Source organism: Cygnus atratus, chromosome 22 (assembly GCF_013377495.2).
Source record: "Cygnus atratus isolate AKBS03 ecotype Queensland, Australia chromosome 22, CAtr_DNAZoo_HiC_assembly, whole genome shotgun sequence".
NCBI lineage: Eukaryota > Metazoa > Chordata > Aves > Anseriformes > Anatidae > Cygnus > Cygnus atratus.
Genome location: NC_066383.1, coordinates 6,130,825 through 6,157,160, shown reverse-complemented (window position 1 = coordinate 6,157,160; position 26,336 = coordinate 6,130,825). Strand labels below are relative to the sequence as shown.

The 26,336-nt window shown below is 45.9% G+C and overlaps 1 protein-coding gene across 4 annotated transcripts in view; it reads right to left on the bottom strand.

The window, feature by feature from the left end:
• The window catches only part of NCAM1 (neural cell adhesion molecule 1), a 111,740-nt gene that overhangs the window by 36,537 nt on the left and 48,867 nt on the right, over positions 1–26,336 (bottom strand). For all 4 annotated transcript variants that reach the window (XM_050715041.1, XM_050715040.1, XM_035555696.2 and 1 more), the window contains 12 exons: positions 17,310–17,384; positions 15,557–15,775; positions 14,682–14,825; positions 13,680–13,817; positions 13,070–13,187; positions 12,688–12,857; positions 12,017–12,159; positions 3,526–3,676; positions 2,773–2,957; positions 2,289–2,385; positions 1,371–1,541; positions 1,062–1,193 (listed from right to left, as the gene is read on the bottom strand). In XM_050715041.1, the coding sequence (XP_050570998.1) occupies positions 1,062–1,193; positions 1,371–1,541; positions 2,289–2,385; positions 2,773–2,957; positions 3,526–3,676; positions 12,017–12,159; positions 12,688–12,857; positions 13,070–13,187; positions 13,680–13,817; positions 14,682–14,825; positions 15,557–15,775; positions 17,310–17,384 (1,743 nt within the window). The remainder of the gene's footprint in view (positions 1–1,061; positions 1,194–1,370; positions 1,542–2,288; positions 2,386–2,772; positions 2,958–3,525; positions 3,677–12,016; positions 12,160–12,687; positions 12,858–13,069; positions 13,188–13,679; positions 13,818–14,681; positions 14,826–15,556; positions 15,776–17,309; positions 17,385–26,336) is intronic.

The window sequence follows — 26,336 nt, the reverse complement described above, 5'->3', positions numbered from 1 at the left end:
AATTCAAAACACCATCAGCTGTCCCAAATCCAACCCTAGGGAGTGGGGTAGGCAACAGGAGTTACTGCAACCAACTGGATATTTATTGGGAGGGCTGGCTGACTGCACAGGGCCTGGATTTCTAAGCAGCAAGACGCGTACTGTTCCGTTATGCTCAGCAGCTCTGGTGAGGCTGAAGTTGGCAGACCAAATCAAGACCATGCACAGATCTCGGGGCCTCCCAGCATGCACATACATGGGGTAGGAATAACACCAGCTCTGAGTTCAGAAGACAGTCCTGGACAGTGGTTTCAGAAGAGCTATGAAATAGGTACGCAAGTATGTGTGCGATGGCAGGAAGAAGAACAGGCTCTAGATCTAAATGCAAGGAGAGCAGGGAAGAAAATCCCAGGAGTTGTGAGGGGTTGACTGCAGATCCTAATATTTGGATAAGGCTGGGTACAAGGACAAAAGACGACCTCTTCCCTTCCTGCTTTTGTCACACATCCCCTACCCACTCTACACTCTGCCGCAGCAGAGCATCCCGCCATCAGAGTGGAAGATTGCCCAAGTAAAGCAGACGAGAGGCTGTGGAAATTGCTCACATGCTGCATGGACATCTTAAAGCAGTAATCTGCAGAAGAGAGAAATCCTCCTCCCTCCCGCCACAGTTCATGGCCACTCTTTTGCTGAACTTATTAATTTCTGATTTGCAAAAAAAACCTGTCTTGCAACAACGAAGAAACATTACATTCTTTATGAGCATGCGCTTCCCAACCCACTGCTTGTTCTTCTTAAAACATCGTTGAACTCTCCATTGCATAACCCCTTTTCTTGACAGTATGCAGTTTATACTAGTAACCCAGGGCACAGACTAGTGCGAATAGCTTCCCTGCCTCCCACCTTCAATGAAGATTTTTAATTAGTGAAAGAACTCATTACTATCAAAAAGTACCACAAAAACAATGGGTGCAGCAAGGTCTGCAAGAGAAGAGGGTGTTGTCCATGCACGACAGAGATTCCCTGGAAAGATGCAAGGAAAGAGAACCAGAGAAGCAGAGGGAGGTCTCAGTTTTACTTACGAACTGGCTGCGTCTTGAAGTCGGATGGCAGGCTGATCTCACCCACACCCTTGCCATTCACTGCAGACAGTCTCACAGAGTAGGTTGTCTCAGGCTTCAGGCCACTGATAGTGATCATGCCCTCCATATTTGCTGTGACAGAAACAAAAGAGGAAAAACAAAGAAAGGCTCAGGCCTGAGACAACAATGAATGCCATTTTCCTACTGTACTCATGCCATGTTTACGCCACGTAACAAAGCTGCCTTCTGGGTCCAAGCTCACAGTCATGAGACGCAGATGGAGGAGGTAACTTGTTTTTATCACCCTACCTTCTTTTGCATCATACAGCCTCGAATGCCATTCTCCCTCGCCCAGTGCTCTCCACTCTGCCTTGTACTTGAGGATGGGCACCCCACCAGTAGCTTCAGGTTCATCGAACTCCACCCGGGCAGTACTAGAGTACGGCTCCACTCTGTCAATAGAAGGAGAGGACGGAGTATCTGGGGGAGGAAGGGGAAACAACCAGTGATACATAAGACAGCGGGAAGAAAGGGTCCCCAGCTCCAGTGGCAGAGTAAGCAGAAAACTCAAAATACCAAGAACACCTTGTCATGGCTTGATAAAGGAGAGAAAGGCAGGCCTGAGGCTCCCCTCAAACGGCTTTTAAGAATGCTAATTAGTGTAGAGACCTTAATCTTGTGCCTCCTCTAACATGTCAGAGCCTCAAAGTACATTCTCCAAAATCACATCTTTTCTTTAAGAAAAAAGGACAGCCTGAACGGAGCAGCAAAAGCGTTCTGGATGCTGTTCTGTCCCTACAGAACATCAACAGAGTTGATGATTTAGGAACACCAGAGGCCCTTCGGGTCTGCTGTGCAGTCAGACAGTGGGCCTTTTCATTTGGTACATAGTGGTTTCTGTCTTGCATTGCTTATATTATTAGGTGCATTTTCCTAAGTTTGAGGAGCACACCCACATGCATGTGCACATTGACTATGTCTGTCAGAAATCAAAGATCATAGCTCTGTCAAAATGTACTGAAAACACTGAAAAGAATGAGACCCTTCAAAAACAAGGAAACAGATGGCAAGATCTTGTCATCTATAACCCATCCCAACTCAAAAACCTACGAACAATCTCTTTCAAAGTGGAAGCTGGCTGTCCTGTTAACCTGAACTAGAAAAAAATGTCACTCCAGCTCAAGGACTGCCTTTGCCTTTCCGTATCTCCCTGTCTGGGACGCTCACCCGCCTGCACAAGAATGAACTCTGAGGACTCCTGGCCAATGCGGTTCACAGCAGTGCAGTTGTAGTTTCCAAAGTCATTTTCAGAGTCTGGTGTCACCTGTAGAAGGAATGAAGGTGCATGCTCGGATCAGAAAATACATTTCACTCTGCCAATTACATTTGCCTTTTTATGTTTCACTCTGCCAATTACATTTATGTTTTGCCAGGGGAAGAAACAACAATATAGTACGTGTGCTGACACTCTGAGGGCTGTCCGCAAAGGGTAGAACTGCAGTGGGCAGAAAGTCAAAAGCAAGGAGGGAGTGGTGTTTTCCATTACCCGATGCCCTTTGCATTTGTTTTTTGGAAACACCGCACAACTTCCTGCCCACTAACAGCGTGCCCTGATGAAAGACTCAACTTCATCGACATCAAAAACAAATTACTTGATAGCACTAAGCCTTCCTGGCTGCATATCCCTTCTCCCCTCCATGCTTATCCTCACCTCCAGGTAGCTTGCTGATGGAGTGTTGTAGATCTTGATGTTGCTGTAGTTTGAGCTGGGAAGCAGCTGCCCATCCCGGAACCAGGAGATGACAGCACTGGGGTAAGCAAATACCTCACAGGTGATATTCACTTGATTCCCTTCCCACGTATAGACAGCCACAGGGCCCTGAAGCTTTGGGGCATCTGAAAGAAACATATTCGTGAAGGCAACAGGAGCCAGAAAAACTCTGGAAGTAGTCTAGTCAAATTGACTGTAAATATTCCTTGTCTGGGGCCCAGTCTGATTTGGGAAAGGGAAATTAATGTAGGAAGAGGACAGCCTCCTCATCCGAGGGTTGGTGGTGGTGCTGGTCTTTTGCTGAAGGACGTAAGGAAGAAATCGGCTCGGTCCCAAAGGCTGTTCCTAACGCAGTGTGGGAGGATAAACGGAGAGCACGCTGTGCATCTGAGGAAGCGCAACACTGACATACCCAATGAACGAGGCTGTGGCAGATTCACGGCCCTTAATCTTCCCGGGGTGCAACCAGCACCTCAGCTGGAGTTAACCAGGGCAACCATTTGTGTGTGAGCACACTGCGAAACGCGACTCCAACGGTAGCATTATTTCAGACTGAGCTGCTTCTCATGCCCTCTACCTAGATAATATCGATTTCCCTAGTTGTACGTGCCTCTGTCTCACCGGAAGACAAGAAATCAGAGGCAGCCCCCTCCCCGCCATCTAAATACATGAACCACCCCCCTCCCTTCTTACACTGCACTTCGAGGTACATGGCTTGGGAGTCCTGCCCGATGGTGTTGCTGGCTGTGCATACATACTCTCCGGCATCTGTGTACTGAATTTCTTTCAGAGTCAGGGATGACACCCGGGCGTGGCTCCGCACTACGATGCGCCCATCCAGGGTCTGGCAGAAAAGGAAGAAAGAGTCAGAGGCTGAGCTGTGAGCCTGCAGCGCAGACTACAGGGAAAAGAAGAAACGAAAGTCTACCTCGCGCCAGCCCTCCAGTGCTCAGTATTTCAGAAGTGATCACCTGGCAGGTGAAATCACGAGCATGGAGCAGCATTTCCAAAAGCCACTCAGCCTTGTTGCACAGGACCAAGTGCCGTGAGTGATTAGAAGGACTCAGGTGATGGTAAAAAATATTTAAATGAAAGACCAAAGTACCAGGTGTGTCTGAGGACAGCTGGATAACATCAAGCTGCTTCTCAGAATAACAACTGTAGAGATCCAGCTCTGTTAAAACATTTTTGCTAGCGTGCTCTTGCAGAAACCCTCCCCAACTGGTTCTGTGTTTTCACTCTGAGAGAATTCAAGACTTACTCTTCTCTCACTGATACTTGTTGTATTTCAACATCCTTGAAATGGCACTAGTGAGAACACAGATCCAGCCCTCAGAGCTAAATCAGACAAAATGAAAGCTCAGAGCTTTCACCCGAATGCGGCACTGAACAGTGAGCAGGGCAAGAAAACTACATGACCCCTCTAAACACAACCTGCTTCAACGTGTTGTGACGCTTCAGGAGAACTCTAGAGCAAACTCCACTGGTTACATGCCAGTTCAGAAATTGCTCCCACAACCAGGAGAGTGTAGGGACGTCAATGACAGAGAAACAAGGAATGTAAAATCCAGGCTACCATCTGTTCCAAGGGATTGCAACCACCCAGGGGTCCCAACCCATATACCATTCCCCCCCGCACCCCCCCCCCCAAATTGGATTGCAGCCTCTTCGGCCTGGGACCAAGCCCAAGCGCTCTCTTAATACATGAAGCACAAGTGGCTCTGGACTCCTTTCTCCACACTGGTGCTTGTGCAAGCTCTTGCTGCTTGTGATCAGCTCGGAAGCTTTAAAGGACAAACTTTCTCATCTTGTTTCCAAAATGACGTTAAGTACAGGTGAACAAATTAGATGCCCTCATTGCTGTGCCTGCTGCTGCAGACTGATGCCACAAACTCGACTGCCTCTCCTGCACTTGGTCCCTCATGTTGCTGGAACCAGTTTTGTATTCCATGAACACACGCCATGGTGTGTGCTGTTTCCTAGAAATGGAGAAGGGTCCCTTAATGTGGCATTAGTCAGTCCGCTGTGGTATCTTACACAGCTGAGCTCTGCTTTTGTCTTTCTGCATTGGCCAGTTATGCTGCGATCACTTTGCCTGACCTGTGATTTGACTCCAAAATCCAGCTCACTTCTGAAATTATTGCAGCAGGATCCACAAGTGTAAAGGCTCCAGAACTGCAAAGGCTACCAGCCTTCCTTCAGCTCGCGAGTCAGGTGAACGGTCTGTTTGTCTCTATGACTCCAGTAGACAAGAATATGAACATGGCAAAATATCAGCCCACGAGCACTGCAGCAAAGCTAATTGTACGTTGTGTCACCTCCTTTCTCCCCACTGCCAAGATGCCATACGAACAAAACAGTGCCAGGCAGGTAAGATAAAACAAAAAACTTTAGCAATAATACAATCAATCCTGAAGAAGCAGCTCTACCTCTTAATACAAAAGGCACATGTAAAGAGAAAGACAGATCGGGAAAAATATTCAGAGAGAACAATATCCACACAAAAAAAGCACACCATCACTTTTCTTTATCGATATTTCAGCCCAGCAGACGCTAACAATTCCTGGCTAGTAAGAGGCACAGGATAGGTAGAAACTTGTGAGGCAGAGACGTGGGCAGCTGTAATCCCTTTACCTAGCCTCCCTGGTTCAGTTGTTTTGCATCCCACTGTGTCCTAGCAATGGTGAAAGCACCTAAGAGAGACAGGCAAGAAGTCACGCCATACCAACTGCCAACGCTACAGAAAAGGGTACGATGGTGCTCCACGCTGCCGACTGCTACAGGTTATCCTGAGATGCACACAGGTGTTTTCCTCCAAATTCTGACAATGCCACGGCATACAGCCACTACGTAAACAGCTGGTGGAGATTTTAACACCCTAGTGTTAAGACAGGCAGGAAATATATTTACCGCCTCTCCCTCCAACTGAAGGATTTTTCAGTCCTTTCATCAACAAGCATCTGTGACAACTTCACACGGGCTCCTCACCCATTTTCCACCCAGGAGATGTCATTATGGAGCAGCACCTGAAAATCCTGACCGCAGCACCAACTCCTGTGAAGGAAGATGAGTGCTCCTAGCTCTGTGCTTGCACTTCACTAACCAGAACCCATCTGTAGCTCTTCCCATCTGTAAAGTTGAACTAACTCCCAGTTACCAGCCTGTGATGATGCAACAGAGGTGCAATTTTGCTTGTAACTGAGTTTTTGTATTAGCCACTTATTTTCCAGATAAGTCTACACAAGCTGCAATAATATGCTTCAAGGAGTTCTCACTGACAAGTCAGATACTTTAAGACAGAGAAAATAAGGAATTCAGAGACAGCAAGCTTATTAGTATTAGTGTTCACATTAATACAAAGCTTGAGATAGAGAGTACACTGAATACACTGAGGGGGGAAGGGATAGACAATTGTAACAAGAATTAACAGGAAGAAGGAATTAACTTGAGATGCGACTACTCAAATTCCAAATTCTTGAACACAAACTGATCCGAGTCTGATGCTTTCACTTGGCACAATTAATCTGTTTCAAGAGATGATTTCAAAGGAAGAATGGACAGTAAGTTCTCACCCCAGATAAGGGAAAGACTGGTGGGGCTTAAGTTAGAGCTTCAATTTCACTCTGTTTAGGCCACATCACCCTTAAGACAGCTTAAAAAAATGAAAATAAATAAATAAATAAAAAGAATTCAAGATAGTCAGAGCGTCCACAAAGCTGATTCTAAACATACAGATTGGAGTCATCAGGTTCCGGTAGCTCATTTTGTTCTCCACCTGACCTCTATTTATTTGCTTGGAAACAGTTTCTGGTCCATTTTGAAGCAAGCATTTCTACAGATCAGGTGAATGTAAGGGTGTATTAATGTGTATAGAACACACAGATGTAAATAACGCTCATTGTTATGTTTAAAATACAGCGCTGAATGTGAAACAGAACAAACCAGACTTGCATCAAACACTTACTGTATTATCCTGTACCCTTCCACTGACCCTTGCAAATTAAAGTGAAATAACAGTAATTTGGGAACTGGGAGCATTTTTTTTGAAACATATAACTTGTGAAAGATTTAACTGCATTGATTTTGAAATGGAACATGATGCAGTTGTCCTTTAAAAGAAGGTCAAAACTTAAGAAGTGCCATGAGCAAACAGATGAGTTGGCTGGAGCAACAGGCTATGCTTAGAAAAAAAATACCGTCCCAGAACGCATGCTGTGGCTAATTCTTGAAACTCTAGAAAAGAAACACGATCCACGCTTGTAGCATACAAGAAAATCATGGAAGTGGTATTTGTCAGGTTTCGCATTGGTCTTCTCTACCTTCCCCCTTCCCCCCCCCTTTTTTTTTTTTTTTTTTTGAAGTGCCAACCAGGATTACTCACTCCCAACACAGCTAGTTTGCTCATTCAAAAGCACATCACTACATGCCAAGCAACTTCTAACTATTAGCTGTTTCTTTTATGTATTAATATTTTATGTACTCATAATATTAATGCTGGTTTAGTTGGCGCGGTTGCTGGACTAGAGATTTGTTAATCTGTAATGCTTAGAAACAGCAACAACAAAAAACCTAAGAAGTTTGCTAAAGCTCTGGTAATCTTATACCTCTTGCTTCTCGGGCCGGGTCCACGAAGCCTGGAGAGAACAGATATAGAACACAACAACAACAGGGGAAAAAAAGCAATAAAAGTTTATCAAAGGTTGCTTTTAGGTATCATAGTGTATGCACCACACTACTTTCTTAGTACATGCAGGCTCCAAGTTGTGTATCTCGTGCGTGGGGTGGCTGTGATTTCCATTCCCCAACCTCAATTTCCATTTGCCTTCGGAATATAATATCCTAAAAACTGATCTTCAAGTGACTAAACAAAGGCTAATCATATCTAGAGACTCTGCTTCTGTTCTTAAACTTGGGTGACTATTTCCTCTGTCACATCTCACCAGTTCTAGAAACAGGCCCCCAGCACACAAGGTAAATGGATCTGATGACCTACGTCACTTAATTGCAAAGTTCTCCACCAGTTTGTTAGCCACCCGGACATGCTAATTATTATTAATGCTCGTAGCATTGAGCTGATCATGCATTTGTACAGGTTTTTACATGCAAACTGTACCAGGAGTAGGAGCCCTCAAGCTGCAGAGCACTGAAACACTCTGACCCCTGCACAGGAGACCACAGGGCAGAACCGTGTACCTCCAGCTGACCATGCCCAGCTCATTACGGTTAGGGATGTGCACACCCAATCCTTACTGGACTCGGGACAACCAAACTACAGGCATCAGTGAAACATGCACAAACCGTACTGGTAAACATACATTTCCCGTTCAGAGAGAGACAGCAACAGCGTGGACCATATTCACTCTGGTTTGGAAAGACCAAAGTTGCTGAGTTCCCTTTTTCCCCCTATGAATTTCATGTGTTTTCCTTCTGGTGCCTATTTCAATCTCAATTTGATCCATTTCAATTTAGGAGGCAAAAATCACCTGCTAATATCACAGCTATGATAGCATTTTTGAATGCGGGGCACAAGCATTGCTGGCACATGGATATAACAGCATACACAAAAGCGACGTTACAGAAATGGAGATGAAAGTTAAAGAAATGAGAATAAAAAGCACGGTATTGTTTCCACAGTGCTTCCAGTGAAAAATACAAGACTTAAGTATTAACAAATGGTACAGACAGTCTCATTTTGTAACATCTTAGATAAAAGCAGGCTATTTACTTCTAACCTGAGGCCTGAGGTGGACCCACCTGAAGAAAAAGCTCACCAGCACACGCATGGGCTGGGACTCTGCCCAGCACTCCCATAATCTCATCAGTTCTATAGATCTAGATCTCTTGTGCACAAGTTCCTGAAAACTGAGCAGGCAACCATCATCAGAGTTCAGCATAATCCCTTTTTCATGTACGAGTTATGCTCTCTACCTGAGCTAGCCAGGGGACTGCCTCATTCGTATCTCAGCCCTTTCAATCCTCTCCAATGAGTTTCTAAAGCATCAGCACAGAGGGATGGAAAATCAGATGTGCCTTTATCCAGTGGTGTTCACCACCTGTCAACCTAGAGGAAGAGGGAGGGAAAAAGCCCGTTCCCACACTCCTTGAGCCTGCTGCTTCTTTATACTGGGGCTGGCGGGTGTGGGGGAACGGCAGAACCACCAGCTCCATCCTGGAGAGCTTCAGCTTAGCTCTTCCTCACTGAGACCAACAGATACACAAGCTCATGTCGGTAGGATGCACATTCCCCAGAGGGAGAACCAAGACCCTCATGCACACCAGCATCTTCCCTTCAACTAGGAAGCAAGGAGTTAAATGGGAGCATCTTCGATTGCAAGGGAGTTTCGGGGATCTGCCAATGTCATCTACTCTCTGCATCACTGAATATATACCTGCTGCCAGCGATGGCAAGATGTTAAAAGACCTGCAGAAAAGCATCGCCTGTTCCCCATCCCTTTCCTCACACACTGAACTACGCTGCTGGGCAAGACACCCAAGACTGTCTCAGCAACTGTTTCATGGAAGTTCACGTAAGAGTAGTCAGTCACTGCCTCATCCAAAAATCCGACAGGAAGCATAACTGTGTCTGCAATGAGATCATAAAACCTGCACACACCAATATACAATAGATTAAAACTACATAGACACTGAAGCGGAGTTGATGTTCTGCAAGAGAGAGAGAAGCTGCATGTCTCCTTTAAAGGGTATAACGTCCAGTGAAGGCGATGAGCAATACAGCATACTGGCCAAAATCAGCATTACAAGTGGTAACGACAACAACAAAATTCTCCTCCCCACATTGGCACAGCAATAAATACTTGAGGAAAGACAAAGCCAAACCATTGCAAATAATTATGGTAATGACTTTCCAGGGCTGTTAGCTCTTGCTATGTTCTGCAGCAGATAGAGAGGAATTTCAGACTGAAAGGAAACAACTTTTTCCTAAATAACGTGTTTCTACATTTGCAACCAAAGTAAACCACTTTCTTTTTCCCTCCTCTCAAAGTACCAAGTGCTCTGAAATACCAAACTCATGGGAGTTAAGGCACCTGTACACCTTGAAAAATAAGGACTGCTGTACGGTTACTGAAGTAAACACCCTGTAGCAAGACAGATGCATCCAAGTTTCTAACGCATGTTCAGAGTTAGGGCTCAGTATTTTTAGAAATTGTTCTGTCTCTCCCACACCATCCGTTTACCTGTGCTGTCCCAGAGACAGTAAGTGGATGGTAAACTGAATGTACACAACGTAGCATGTCATCGGAGCCATTCTGACCTGAGGATTTTCTGGAAGTCTGTACCATTCACCTGAACTTGCAACACAAGATTGAGGATGAGAAAAAGCAGAGAGAGAGAAGAAAAGCCTGCCTTGAAAGCGAACGGCATATGATAGCACATCTTTGTCGCAAAGGTTTGAACCAGTACATGATGAACATGATGGTACCTCAAACCTTTGATTTTCTCCTCCTCTACTAAGTAACTACCAGAATATGTAACATCATTCCTTAATATCCATCACTGCGTTAAACAAGATATGTGAGAGTCTCAAAAATGCTTAGCAGTTTTGCCACTGAGATCTCATTAGTTTAATTGGGCTGGACAGACTGGACTCTCTGTAAACAGGCTCTCTGACAGACTTCTGCTTGATTTAGTCTTATTTCGGTTCTTATATTCTTCTCTGTCAAAGCTCTTTTCCCTGGCTGGATTCCAAATTCTAGTGCTAGAAGCGCTGGAGCATTTAACTCTTCCCATCACACTCCTAGACTGAGACAAGACCATGAATAACCTTACCCTATAAAAACAGGCCCACCGATCATGCTGTAGTCAAAGCCCAAGCACACAGCTTTCAAAGGCAATGGGAATCTCTCCCTAAACTGTGCAGGGATTTACACAAACCTTTGAATCCAAAGACATGAAGATTTCTCTGCTGGGGGGAAATTAAAGCTAAAAATCTTTGGCGCCCCTGATAAAAAAGTTACACATTACCGACATCGTGAAGAGCTGACACCACGGAGATAATATAAAAAGCTCATTTGGGAGGCTGTCGTGCAGAATGGTAGCTACGTGGATGTCTGACAGTGGTTACCTCTAAGACTTTAAATGTCTTTCAGCAGCTACCTTCATGAATCAGAACCCCTCGTATTCACAACGTAGCTCAGCCTTGAAGTATCTTGTCACTAGAAGATTATTAATGAGCAGTAATTCCTTATTCCAACTTTTGTCTAAGTTTTCTTCAGCTCTAAACTATGCCTCCTAGTCAACTTACTACACAACCACTATGCAATATTCAGAGTAATAAAGCCCATCCTATTCTTGTCTGGTAAAGGGGAATTCTGCCCAATAAAAATCCCAGCACCTTTTTCAAAAGAAAAAAACTGCTAATTATTTTTGCCTTTTAAGAACAAAATGATGCGATCCACAAAACAGGTGAACACAAAGGCAGTGAGGTTTTTGTGCTTCTAGTACATGCAGAGTTAGCATACAGAAGGGCAAGAATGAATTAACAGGTTCATTTTGGTCCACTACATCTTGGAGAGAATACCCCACGCCTCTTCACCTGCCATACTCCCGGATGATATCATTATCATGATAATTAGCATTTTGTCAGTTGTTACAAACTGTGATGGCTCTTTGCACAAAAGGACACCTATGGCGTTACTTGAGCTGTGGAGCTGGCCCTTTAGTAGATGGTCTGCAGGACCACAAGTGTTCTCTCCATGGAGGCAAGGAATCACTGTGATTTCCACGTGCATCTGCCTGTTGCCATCATGCAGCGTATATCAGCAGATATACATATAAACAGACGACAGAAACCCCATTCACAAGTCTCCTGCAACCGTATGTCCCTTGGCAAACTCCTCTGAAAAGGGGCCAGGGCCTAGTGCTTTGTAAACGGTTTCAGCTCGGACCCACACAAGCAAGAATTACAAAGCATTTTGTCAGTTGTTACAAACTGTGATGGCTCTTTGCACAAAAGGACACCTATGGCGTTACTTGAGCTGTGGAGCTGGCCCTTTAGTAGATGGTCTGCAGGACCACAAGTGTTCTCTCCATGGAGGCAAGGAATCACTGTGATTTCCACGTGCATCTGCCTGTTGCCATCATGCAGCGTATATCAGCAAAGGCAGGAAGGTAAGAGCAGCACTGATCCCTGCCAGTGAGACCATGTTTTGGGGAGTGGTGATACCTTCTCTTCATTGCTGATGTTCCGGGTTGAAGTTCTCCAAGTGATGGAAGGGATTGGGTCCCCCGACGCCTCACAGGTCAGCGTGATCTGATCCTCCAGCTCCATAGCTGTTTTATTCTCCACGTATGTGATTTTGGGTTTTGCTGAAAAGAAGGAAAAACAACCTTCATTCAGTTGCTGCTCAGAACAAAGCTTGCCTGTAAACAGTGACGTCTGAAACAAGCAACATGGGGGAAAAACGCTTTTAAATTGGCAAAAGTTTACTGCCATATGGAGAAGGGGACAGAGCGATGTGTGAGTGATGCCCAGGATGGGGGTGTCTCCTTGCAGGACTAGAAGACCTTTTCTACCTCAGCTTACAGCTTTTTTGGATTTGGATTCAGCCCTCTGGGCCTGGAAGAAGCCTATGAACCTCACACCACCCCCATGCACAGGACTGTATTTTTTATCAGTGAAGCAGCAGAATGGAGTGGGCAAATGTTTCAGACACAAGCTCAGAAATTGTTTTGCCTAGCATGATGGAACAGAGGTGCACAGCACTATTTGGGAAAGAAGCAGTGTTGGATAAGCCCCATCAGGCAGTATCCGGGATAAGGAGGCTACTTCCAGCTTCCACTAGTGAGCTACCAACAGCCAATGGGCTTGGAAAGAGAGGATGAGACCATGCTTACCAAAGACTTTGAGATGAATGGTGGCATCCTGCTCGCCAGCCTTGTTCTCAGCGATGCAGATGTACTCTGCTTCGTCACTCTTATCCACCTTCTTGATGATTAGCTCGGACCCATCATAGTTAAAACTGTATTTCTCTTCATCATCCTCCGGCTCTATTGGCTCGCCATCCCTGCAGAGCACAAAGCACACTGGCTGTGTTGGGGAGAAGCAGTCAAAGGCTACTTGTTTGAGGTTTTATGTTAACGAGAACTGTATTATTACCCTGAAACACACATCGTAGTCTATATGTAAGAGCTATATACACCACTGTGTTTATAAACACCACCTTAGTGAAAACCTCCACGGTCACACAGAATCAGCACACTGTGTGCAGTATCTTACTTTGTCCACGTCATGGTTGGCTCAGGAAAGCCATCAGCATCACACGCTAAGGTGACAGACTGGCTGAGGTTGGCAGTGGCGTTCATAGTGCTCTGCCTGGCACGCACAGAAGGAGGTACTGGAAGAGAAGGAAACCACGCTGAAGTTAGCAAGGGGAGACAAAAGATGTAAGCAAGAGTAAGCCCTGGAAGGCTCACTGTAAATTTCTACAATACAGACAGATGCCACTAGTGATTTAAACCCTTGAACTGTCACTTGCACGTTTCGACCAGCAGGTTTGATGCATGAGCTCTCCAATCAGCTTAGGGAAGGCAAAGCAGGGGATGGACAGATGCACGGAAACTTGGTACCGTGGACAAAACCACTTGTGAGTCTCAACCGGATCAATACCTCACTAAGTCATTAAGCTTAAGCTTTTTCTTGGTATGATGATTTCCTGTAAACAGCTGGTAAACACTCATGGATGTTTTTACTTGACACAGCAGAGAAAGATTAGTAAGCTGTCGGTAACTCCTGAGTGCGAATCTAAGGCAACGTTTCCATCAGCAGCTTGGAGTGCAGGTACTATAAGGCCTCTACCATTTACTAGTCTTAACTCTGTGCTACTCACCATTTACGATGACCTGAATATCTTTGAAGTTGATCTCCCCACGAGCCAAGATCCGGCCCTCACAGCGGTACGTCCCTTCATCTGTTTTCTTGATTCCCCGGATCTGCAGGTAGTTGTTGGACAGGACTATAAATCGAACTAGAAGAGAAAAAAGGAAAGTTCATCCAAGGATCCTCAGGAAAGCTCAGCGCAGTTAACAGGTTCTTCACCTCTCCTTGCCCTTTCTGAGTTGGAGATGAGGCTTAATGTAATGAAACTTCCCTTCACATCACATTAAAATGGAGATACTGCAGTAATCAGACCTGACATTGTCAAGAAAGAAAACCAGACAGGGATAGTAGACAAATCGCTCTGGTCCTTTTACTCTAGTATACACGCAGCTATGAAAAGATAAATACACACACACACAAACACATTTACATTTCAGTACTGTCAGAGAAGAAGCAATTTCAAACTTGACCCTCTTGCCCAAGGGTGGCCGAATTCAAGTCTTACCACAGTTCCCTTGTGCCTGCAACAAGATGTCGGAAACAGCGGAGGCACTAATGCTCGGCTGGAGGTGGGGCTCTGGAATCCTCACTGCCAGTGAGAGGCCACTCTGGGCAAGACAGTCTGTAGCATCTTGAACTAAAAGGAAAAGCTCTCGCCAGGAGCTTTTAGCCATTTTTCCTTAGGACTACTGTAAAGCGTCACAACACGCAGCTCTTCTGTCTGATGACATTTTCTGTTCATCTGAAAAATGCTTCCAGCATTCCCTAGCCTAAGTCAGTGTCAAAGCCTGATGACCGTCTGTCTCTGTGGGAACATTATTGTCCTGCCTCTGCCAAATCACAGCACCTTGAAAAACCATATTCACATCCTAAAACCTAGTGTTACATGCAAATGACTTTCTTCTCCCTTGTGAGTGCTACCACTTTGTTTTCCTGAAATGATCTTGAGCCCTGATGGGAGATGGACATTTGACCCCTAAACAGACAAGCACCGACACATCTTGCACCTTACCATCTTTTTTTAGGATAACATCCCTGCCTTTGTGTTTCCAAATGATGGTAGGAGGCAGCGAGCTGACCACATCACACACAATCACAGCATCATCCCCTTCCTTGAATTCCTGAGGAGTGGGAGCGTTCTTGAACATCAGCTTTTCTGAAAGCAATGGAAGGAGAAAGTCACTGCAGCTTTTTCAACACACCTCAAGCTGTGCTCCCAGCTCAAGCTTGGGAAAAAAAAAGAAATCCGAAAGGGCATATTTTCCAGAAATCTGCTTGCCCCAGAGGGGAGGATACACAGGATAACCTGACCCAATACACTGCACTGCGACCCAGGAACCCCATTTTCCAGCCCTGCCTCCCATGCTTATCAGCAGGCCAAATCAACACTCTGCTTAGCTCACAGATTTGCCCACAAGGTGAAAAGAAAATGTCAACTTGGAAGCTACTGCCCAGCTCCCCAGTAAGAAGCGGAGGAGCTGCTATCATGGCTCTGTTGGACAACACGCCAATAGCTAATTATAAGCCTTCTAAACGTGTGAAGCACTTTACTAACATTAGTCTTATCTCCTAGCATGTTTGTCATCCACAGAAGCTGCTCTGTCTGCTTGTTCCTCCTGGACATTTATGATGTACCAGAATCTTTTCCTTCTGCTCTCTTGTCTTGCGGAGTAATTTAAGCAGCAGACAAGCTGTTAAACACTTGACAAGCAAAGGTCTCAATATCTGTTTTCCCCTCAAAACCAAGGAGAAGAATCTTCTTAACACCCTCCTTCCTCCCCTTTAGCAATAGCCTTTTCTAGGAAGGTAAGGCATCTCCCCCTCCCCAATCATGCCTCATACATGTGCAAAGCAGACCAGAAAATAGCCTCAGAATTGCTCTCTTACGAAAAATTTTGACATTGACGGTGGCCTCGGAGTCTCCCTCCTCCACGCTGCTGACAACACATTTATAGATGCCAGCATCATCAATGTTGGCGTTGTAGATGGTGAGGGTGGAGGAGAAGTCATCGTTTCGCACCACTGAGATGCGCTGTTGGTTGGGCGTCAGCTTCTCGCCATTAGGAGAAAACCAGGAAATGTCTTTGTATTTGGCTTCCCCTGCCACTAGGGACAATAACAAGAAAAAGCGAATTGAAATGAGTTCCCAACAACTATGCACACAGGGCATTACATACAACCAGGAGCACTATGTGGAAGACTGAACCAAGGGAAGGGCTTATCGTACCTGAGAAGCAAGCAAAGAAAATTATCTTACACCACTGTGAATGGTCAGCTGCTGTCCTGCAAAAACGATATTAGTTGTTTGCTTTTTTTTCATATAATCTAAAGGGGAACAATTTCATTTCAGCTCAGAATGGCTTTCCGTGCATCCTGAGGTCCCCTGTCCCAGCCCCTCCACCACATATGCAGTTTGAGGAGAAAAAAACCATATGATTTCCTGCTTCAGCTCCACCATGTTTTGAGTAACTGCCCGTATTTGCAGGCTGAGCTACTTTGTGTATCCAAATGGTGACATTGCTGTAGCAGCAGCTCTGGCATTGATCAGCTTAAACCTCCTGCCGCACTGAATGTAAATAAGTATTGGTACTAACTGGGTCCAAGCTGCGCCTCTCCTGCAGCTCCCATCTCTGCATTCCTGTGCTGCTTCGTTCTTTGGGACAAGCTCCTACTACTGGGGAGGCTTTAACTGATCCCCAAGTTTTCTGAATGCAAGTGTCATCAAAACAGCACTTGCAGAACACTTCCATTTTCAAAACAGCAGCATTAACAAATTGTTCTGCAGTTGAGCATCCCTGGATCAGACAACGGCATTACTTGTCCCAGCTGGTACGCTCCGGAGGAAGTGTGGGCTTCCGACAGCATTTTGCACCCGGAGCTCACGACATCACCTATCTGATCTGTGCCAAGCTCCGTGATGCGATTATTGGTGTGCCAGCATACCAATTCCTCCCACTAGAAACCAGGCTAGCTGCTTTGAAGAGGACACGTAGATAGTAATTCAGATAACACCATAAAATTGTAGAACCCGCTCTGGGAGACATGGAATGTGTCAGCACTGCACCTCCTGGTGCAGGAGAACAGCCTGGGGCAGTCAGGAAACTAAACAAACACTAAGTTTTGTCACAAAGAAAAACAAAACTACAGATTTCCAGCAGCATTGAAATCCTTAGCTGCAGAGATGACGACTCCGAAGCGCCCCAGCACTCCTATTAGTGCTCTTAGCAATTCATTAGAATAAAAATTTGGGAAGAAAAAGTACCCAGCAAAACCAAGCTTAATTCTAAATTCAAAAGATCAAAGAGCTGCGGAAAGATGCAAGGTGCCATCGTTGTGGCTATTGCTCAAGCTTAGAGACAACATTTCAGTTGCTGTTTCTTTTGTTTTTCCATTTTTAAAGCTGTTTGCTGGAGCTGCTTTCTGCTGCCAGCTCTCAAGGGAGAGTGCATTTAGTGTTCCTCGTAAACAGCATGTGTTGCCTCTGCTCCTCAGCCTCATAAAAATATAAGGGCATATAAGAAAGAAAGAGCAAACAATCTTGCAGCTAGATCCAACAAGAGAGCTTTTACCACACTTAATACCTTGATCAACCAACAGCAAACCCAGACGTAGACACCTGACGCCATAAGCCATCACTCACCTTGACATAAGAAGAATTTGGATTCTCCAACGCTGATCTCCCCCTGGCTTGGAACGATATCCACTTGTAGAGATGCTGGAAAAGAAAGGAGCATGCAGGATGGGGTTAGACAGTAAGAGTTGTCTACAGCCAAAAAGCTTGGCCACGCTTCCGACCCCTGTGCCGGCTCTACACATCCAATGCAGGAGCATAGGGTGGAAGGTGCTTGGCTTCATAATCATTGCTCTTTATCAGTATTTATCTGAGCGTACAGTGCCTGGGGTCCCTGAGGATCCAAGAGAACTTGCTAACATTCCGTCACTTCCAGCCCATCATAAAACTACACAGAATGACACAGAGCGATTGACCTTCAAATCGGCACCACACTGCAAAACACAGGAGTGGGGATGGGGTGCACACCAGAACACCAAGTGGCTTTTAGGGACACCTCTGAATGTTAACCGGAACTGGCTCCAAGACCTACTCTGGCAGCACTGCGTACAGGTTATCTTTGCTTTGGAGATGACTTCTTGCTCTGTAAGATACTCACGCCAGTCCCAGTCACCAACCGTCACAGGTGGGAGTCCCTGGCTCCTTGGCAGTATCTTCCAGTCTAAGCCCACGCAGCCAGCGAATCCAAGGTGCCCACAGCAGCCAGAGCATAGCTGGGTGAAGAAGGCAATCTCCTCCAGGACGCATTGATGAGGACTGCCGACAGTTTGTGACTTCTGCCTTCACAGTAGTGGCTGAGACTTGCTTCCAAGTTCATCCAGGCACTTTTCACCTAACTCCCTAGCGCTGAAAAGCACTAGCGCTATACTTTGGTGTATTCTGGTGTCTTCTCACAGAATATCATCAATCCTTTGGCTTTTATGCTAGAAGTGAGTTTCTGTTTGTTTTAAACAAGAGACGGAAGGGGTTTTGGCAGCAGAGACACAGGAGGTGTTCTGTTGACCCCTGTGGGTGAAGTATCCATTACATGCCTGTCTGGAACTGAGGGAGCCTGGAGTCAGTGAAAGATGAGGTACCTCCTGAGATCCCTGCAGCTCAACGCAGACCAATCTCCAAAGAATCATTTAAAATAATCTAAGTTAGATAACGATCCAGACAAAATATCTGAGGATACTGTTGCTGAAAGAAATCAAAATTATTCCTAGACCTTTTAGATCTCCCTTTGGACATCTTTATTTAATTCACATGTCTTGTCTGAGGGTACTCTCTCTCTTTCCTGTTTTCAATGAAGTACACATTGCCCTTTTAGCTCTTGCATTCAGCCTGTTTTATTTCTGGGTAATCTAATTCCTCTCAACTATACTACTTCAATATAATTCACTCCCAGACAGAACTGCAAATACAAAGAACCAAATATAATAAAAGGCTAAAGGTTTATTAGATTCAGTGCAACAAGAACTAAATAGCCTCCTCCTGTAGGCTTATTTTTTTGTTCTTGTTGTTCTATAAATCCTTTTGACATCTGAATATTACATCTGGATTCACATTCTCAGGTGCTCTTCCTGGGAAGATCTCTGCCACGTGGAATAACTGCAAAGGTACCGCAACGATCTTAGCATCAAATCCAGACAGCTGAATTCCTCCAGAGCAGATTTCTGCTCTGCAGCGCTAAAAAGACCATCTAGAAAGACTTTGCTGCACTGCTATAGATTTGGACTTAACCTTCTGCACTACTATGGCGCTACTCCTAGATTTGAGCACAGGCATCGTTACAAACTCAACAAATGCCTTGGGACAGCAGCTGCAGCAATGTGCAGCGATGCAGACACCCAGAATGACATTGCAAACGTTTCCAGTACGAACACCGTAGCAGCCAGAGGAATCAGCAGAAGACAGACACATTTTAATAAGTACAAACCTCTGTTGGGACCTCTTCCCAGTGTTTTCAGATTGTGTACCACTAGCAACACTCCTCATAGGACATGGGAAATAGTTTGGCCCACAAACTGCGGGGCTTACACAGCAAGTATATAGCCTTATGCAGAACGAAGGACCTCTGTCTGCTACCATTAAAAAAAGGACATAAGTAATAAGATTTTCTGATAAGGTGTCTGAACTCAGGGCTCTACAGCACACTAGGAAAAGGGATGGGCTTAGAAGGTGGCTGTGCGACAGATGACATTCTGCAGGCTCGTATCCCAGTGGGACTTAGCTCACGTGTCCGTGGTTCTGGGTCACGCTGCTGGGACAACCTGGGTGCTTCTATTCTGAGATGCTCTCCCTGCTTTCATCTCTCCTCTAGCACACATTGAGTTCCTTCAAAGGACAAGCTGTGTAAAAAAAAAAAACATGCAGAAAAGGCCCCCCCTCAGATGCTTATTCTAAGAAAGTGCTGACACACTTGAATCCATGCCCTTTACACTTGATTTACCTTACCCCAGAAAAACCGAGTAACACCAGTGTCATTCAACAAACTGCTGCTGTCAGAAGCACTGATTTATCTTCTCAAATTGTCAGTGTCTTCTTGAATGTTGCTATTAAACAGTGACAACGTGACTCCGAAGTCAGCGGCAGACAGTGCTGTAGTAGTACGCTGGCTGGAGAAATGGTGCAGAAGAGCTGTAGCAGCACTCGGCCAGCCTAGGTCTGTGCTACCTGTTCTTGTTCTGGCACACTTCAGTGTTACAAATAACCCCCTTAACATCCAGAGCCTGCAATTACCTACCTACCTTTCTCTTCACAGCCACCACCAGCTGCTCTAAACTGCTGCAAAATGCGACCAAAGGAAGCCCATCAGCTTCCTGCCCTTCCCCGTTTCATTAGCAAGTCAGACAGTGGCTCGACGGTAGCCTCGATCAGTGGCCACTATCACGTACCTCATTGCCCATGTCTGTTTTTGTGCCAGACATCCAGACTGTCCCTATGTTTCAGTGCCATCCTGCAGCACAGTAAGGGAACTAAACCTGTGCGTTCTTCTCGTCTTTTCTCTTGCCTGCCGATACCGAACTAGACACCAGGGACTGAGCTCCCTGGAACTTCAGAAGACATAACGAATGAATGCCAACATTACTCACAACATTTTAGTTTCTCATACAGCTCTTTGCCCACTGTCTGCTGCTCTTTTGCACGGCCTTTAAGGAAGCCACTAATGCATTGGTGTTATCAACAAAGCTCCTACTCAGATTTCACAAATACCCAGGTTCTGCTGCAGAATCATTTATATAAGCAACTAACAGCAACACACGCTAAAGAAATCTGATAGACGGGCATTGCTGGCACTTAGGAATCCAAGTCTCTTTACCTTCTGACTAGCGTGCAGTCCCAGCTTTGGAGGAGTTGAGATGTTCAAGTGCTTTTCCACCTGTGGCACTGGAATAAGCGATTTAACTTCTTGCAGAACTGGAGCTTTAAACTCTCAGAGAACGCAACTCAAAAGAGATGTTGTGGCTACTGTGTTTTGCAAAGGCAGCTACGCTCTGCAGTGAAACACAGCAATTTCGGTATTCCTACACTGACTAAACAAAATACACCATAGACACTTCTGAAAAGACCTTCATCCGCTATCAGTGTATTTTGGTTTCCTGACCGTCAGCACCCTTTCTTGTAAGATGATGTCAGCACTGAACAGAAGCAGGTTCCGCCTGCACACACCCAGCGCCCTGTCAGCGCAAGGACATTCTGAGAAGCTCCCCCCATGACTCAAATGAAGTGCCAGCTTGCAGCTTTGGTGATGGGAACGGCAAGGACGAGGCAGAGACAAGCACCATAAATCCATCTGCGCTGCCAAGGAACAGCTATGACACTGGGGCACCTCGCAAGGGAAGAGCTTTCTGCTGCGGTGGGCTCTGGAGCTGGCCTTGATCCCTCGTCCTGCACCTCTGCCTTGGAGCCCCGGCTGAAGCCAGCAAGGCGAGGTGATGTAAAGCTTACCTTTTCGGTAGGATTGTGACTACCTAGCGAAATCAGTGACAGCCAGGATGGGGTTCATTACATCCCGGACAAACTAATCAGACCTCTTGATTTCAAAGACAGTAAGATATTTTGGATTTTTATCTTTTTTTTTTGGAATGGGGAAGTGTAGATCTGGCCTCTTTGCTTGCACTGGGTGGAGCATGCTTTTTTGTCAAAGCGGTTCTGCAAAATCAACTTTGTTAAAGTAATTAAGGAAGGGGACGGCTGCGTGTCCAGAAGCTTTCAGTCACGGACACTGAAAAACAGATCTGGAAATTAGGTATCATCTGAGAAGCAGCGTTCCCCTGAATTATTCATGTCAAGCTCATCCGTACTCTTTATTTTACACCAGGGAGAATTCAAACCCAATTGTTCTACTGATAAAGACAGGCTGAAACAATTTGCTGACATCATAACCTGGATAAACGGGTTCATCATAACAATGAACCATGTCTTAAATTACACAAACAATTGTTCCCTTCCTGCTACTTTATTGCTTAGTCTACGATCAGGCTCACGAATCCAGCACTGACATGGATTGTAATCACTAATTATTATTTTTACTTTGCAGTTAAGAGAAACAGAGACTATTTTTTCCCACTCTTCATTTAATAGACACTGTAAGCCCATTTGTATTCTGCTTCCAACTTCAAGCAATAAAGGCCTTTTTAGCAACACATAAAAACTGCATTAAAAGGCCTCTTCATAACCACACAATAACACTTTTTATAGGTCTGCCCTCCCCCGTACCTTTTATCTGGTTACAAAGTTCCCTAGCCCCCCAGAAACGCTGAATAACTCCCCTTTGATTCGAAAAACTCCGTTAATGCAGCTTCGTGTTCATCTGTAGTTAAATATAATTAGCTTTGCATTTCCACAAAAGAAATGAGCCCAAATTAAGACATGATTTTGGTAAGAGGCAGGGAGGACGTCTTCCCGCTGGGCTAGGACTAAGGCTAGCACAGCAGGCTGTACCTGCTAAGCAAATAACGTGCCACGTGGAGCAGAGGTGAGCCTGCTAATTGCTGGGTAGCGGTTCTGCGTCTCTCTCAATTCACAAGGACTCGAGAGAGGCAGAGTACAGGAGTGCAGCGAGCGGCAGTCCCAGCCCCAGGCCAGAAGCACACCCTGACGCACACGCTGCTCTCGGAGACCCCGTGAGTGTCTCAGGGCCCTGAGTAACTACTGGGAAGGACGCAAGGCCCTCCGCTTCCAGAGACAGGAGGCACCGGCGCTAACCTGGGACGTGGCTAAGGCAGCATGAGCAGGCCTTTTCCCCCTTCTCTGACAGTTTGTTTGCCTGTCCTCTAGGCAAGGCTCACGGTTGAAGACCGAAGATGTTGCCACGCTGCTTCACCCACCTGTTGCCTTTGCTACGCAAGAATTTATCAATCTGTTTGGAAAAAACAAACTGGATGTTCATTCTTCTGCGGGTACTGTAGACAACTAATCTTTGGAACAAATGCTGGCAGATTCTACATGGATTTTCTGTCTTTCCTCTAATTACCCTACATCAACAGCTGCCACATGAATCACCTTCAGGATGGTGGAAAAAATGAGGGAAGGAATCAGCTTCCCTCTCCGTATCAACTCCAACATTCTCTCAGCATAATAATATTACGAACTGAAACTTTTACTGACCCATGCTTCTTTTTAACCTCATCTGAAACGTCTCTTATTAACACTCCAAGTCTCAGTGACAGTCCCGAGACACACTTCCACTCGTCCAAAAGCTCACCCTAAATAAGGTCAGATTTTCAGTCTCTTGACCACTGAGAAAAATACCATGCAAGCTGAAAAAAATGAAAAAGAAATGAAAAAGAAAACTTGGACTTGAACAATAAAACTCTACTTGTGCCTACAGCCAGCTCAGCTCACATTTTCTAGCTCCTGCCAACAGATTTATGACCTATGCATGTGTGCCGCTTCCTCAAGCTCTTCCGTGCTGTTCCTGTCACTGAGTATTACTGAAGCAAGTCTCTGCAAGCGCAGGCTCTCTACAGACGGCAGTTAGCATGCTATGAATTCACAGTAAGAACAAGCTTCCACTAATACCAAAATAGCAAACAAGGATCAGTGAACAAAGTACTAACTAGCCTTCGGAGAATTCTTGTGAGATTAGTACCTCACCACCCGGTCTGTCTGTGAAAGCCTACCGTCCTACAGAAAGAGAAAAACAAGGCAGAGTTGTTCCCCTAAACGGGCAGGTAACATACTCAGGTACAAATTCAGATTATTCAAACCCCTGGGCTACCACACTGCAGCTACTCTTCTGTTAGACACGTTTACAGGAGCCCCGGTATCCCAGCAGCTCCTCGTCTACATCCTCCTGCCTGGCTTCAGCGCAGCCCCCTGCAGCCACCAAAAGCAGCAATTCCTCTTCCTGTCACGGACGTGCCCGGGACAGCTGTCGCAGCAAGGCAGGCGCTCTTTCACTGGACGTGCATCATTCACCGTCACTGCAGCGTTAAGAGGAACCACAGCTCAAAACAATGCCTGCTTGAAATAAAACGGAGAGGGATTTGAGATGGGTTAGAAGTGTATACAGCTGGAGATCCACGCCTGAAACAATATGCCCCCTTGGAACTGGCGTATCGGGGAGCAGCCGAAAGCTGCAGCAGTTGTTCCGAGGCTCATCAGGCTCCCTTTTCCTTCCCAGCCGTTAGTCCAAACGAAACCAACCCAGACAAGGAGCCATTTGTTGGTTACAGCTCCTGAGAGGCAATAAGGAAAGGAATTGCAAAGAAAAATCTTCCAGGTAGGAATTTTTCACATCCCACAGCTATGCCTACGGGATCAGCTTACTTTTTTGGAATCAGAGAGGGCAATGCCCCCGAACCTTCCTTAAACTGGACGCAGGCTTAAATCTGAGAGTCACAGCCATCGCTTTTGTGACAGCAAACACCGAACAAAGCATTGCCTCAGCCAGAACTTCGCCAAGAATCCCACTTTTATTCTGCCAGATGAAGAATTATTGGGATCGACTGGATCTAAACAGCGTTCAGCACCTTCCAGTTTGATGGAACAATTTGCAAAAAGCTCGGGATGCTCACCTGCCTTGCTGCAGCGGTTCTAATAACAGCCCAGTAAGCGAACTGACTGAGCACTTTGTGCTTAGAAGAAAAGAGCTGCTGTGGCCTCAGCGAGCACAATGCCCCAAGCAGGTAGAGAAAAGGAGATACAGAAAGCTGGACTCATCTGTTTATACAAACACAGCAGGCAGGACTGCAAAGAACAAGCCTGGAACCGTGCAGCCGTGACACAAACAGAACTGCCATTTGCAGGAACCCACCAGCGGCGCTCTCTCACAGGAGGTCACCCGTTGCTTTAGGTCCTCCAGTCCCTAGGAGGCTTGGCTAAGCAGGTACGTTGGCTGCTCTCACTGCTTTGAAGAAAATAACTTCATGTAGAAAGAGTTCCAAAATATTTCCCAAAACACCGTCCTTACTATCTCTTAGGTTTTTCAAGAAGTCATTAAAAAAGGAATTATTCTTTTGAGAAGGAAGTATGGGCAAAGAAAATGAAGTGCAGAGCAACAAGTAACAGCCAACCCAAGACTATTCCCAGCTTTCTGAATTCACTGATCCAACTCCGCATCCACCCTGTAACAGAAGAGCTCACAAAAGCCTGACTGAAGCAGCACCTGCAGGGAGCCTTGGTTTATGGCCTCAATACAGAAGAACAAAGCGAATTTAGAGGCCCGGGGCCAGACTGCACTACCTTCTGTCATCAGGCTTGTGGAGTCTGAATTACGCACCTCGCTTCCGCTGATCTAAAGGCAGCTCTAAATACGGGCAGCTAGAACCAGCTGGGGCAGGACTCAGCATCCACGTATAGGCACTGGCTTTTCAAAGAGCTCGCCCTGCCCGCTGACACCATCTTCGACACCTGGAAACAAATGGGTTTATGGAAATTGCTGGAAAGAAATGCAGGCCGAAAGTTGAAGTCTAGAAGTGAACCAGCTCACAGCACCAACCTTCAGTTGTCTGTCCCCATTGCTTTTCTTTTGCATTACGTTTCTCTGTGACATGCAAGTGAAGCTAAGAGAAAACGCGTTAGCTTTTTCCAAATGAGAAGCAGGACGGTTTGAGTGAGTTGTAGTGGCAGAACCCTAAGTTCACTTCTTAAAGACCGTACCTTTAATTTGGCTCATTTCTAGCTACATTTCCTCCATTAAACTGTGAAGTGCATACAAAATTCCAGAAATAAATAAAATTGACTAGAAAAGAAAATGTATCTACCGAGTGCAATGCACACAGCTTTGTGAGTAAGGGTAGAATTTGTAAAGCTGGCGAGTTTGGCAGATTATGGTGAAAGCATTCAAGATTTAAGATACAACAAAGGCTTAGCAAGACAAAGCCATGCCTCCTGTACAGTGCCGTGTTATTAAAAATGCACTGGCTGCTCAGGAATAGGAGGCGGGCAGCCGGGATTGATCTCAGCTGGTCTGCTGATCCAATTCCTTCCTCCCCAGTCACCATGGTAACTGCTCAGTAATTCTGACACGAATCGGAGGAGGGGACTGTCGATACCTTTGGGGAATAGCAAAACAAAGATTCACAGGGGAAGCGAACAGCAGCTTACCACAGTGCCGTGACAACACGCAAAGAGAAGGACGTGGCCACAGCAACGCCCAGAATCAGGAAAAAACAAAGCCACCAGGACCTTCTCTTGACTTTCCTCCAGCCTCCGCGGGATAATACAGCACCCGAAGTAGGTCCAAGGTGATTTTATAGGAGGAAAATCCCCCTTCCAAAATGCCTTTTGGCTGCCGGGAGTGGGAGAAAACTCACTCACTTGTTGCTTTAAGAAACCTGTCTGCTTTCCCAAGGCAAACACGTCTTAATTTGCCTCCTAACATAGTGTAACCTATCCGACCAGAAACCTAGCTGCCTGCGGGGCTGGGCATAGGCCCGCGATGCACCCCCCGAGGGACAAAGCCACCCGTCCGAGCTGAAAGCCTCACGCAGCAGCCCAGCCCACCTGCCGCCCCGCAAGCGGCCGCTTTAGTTAAGCTGCACCCTGCCAAAGGACGACGTGCTGCCGACACGGCTGCTATCAGCGAGCCAGCCAGCCCGTGTAGCCATGAAAACACTGACAGGGAATTCAGAAAGACTGCTTCTAAGCTTAATTTAGGTCAAAACT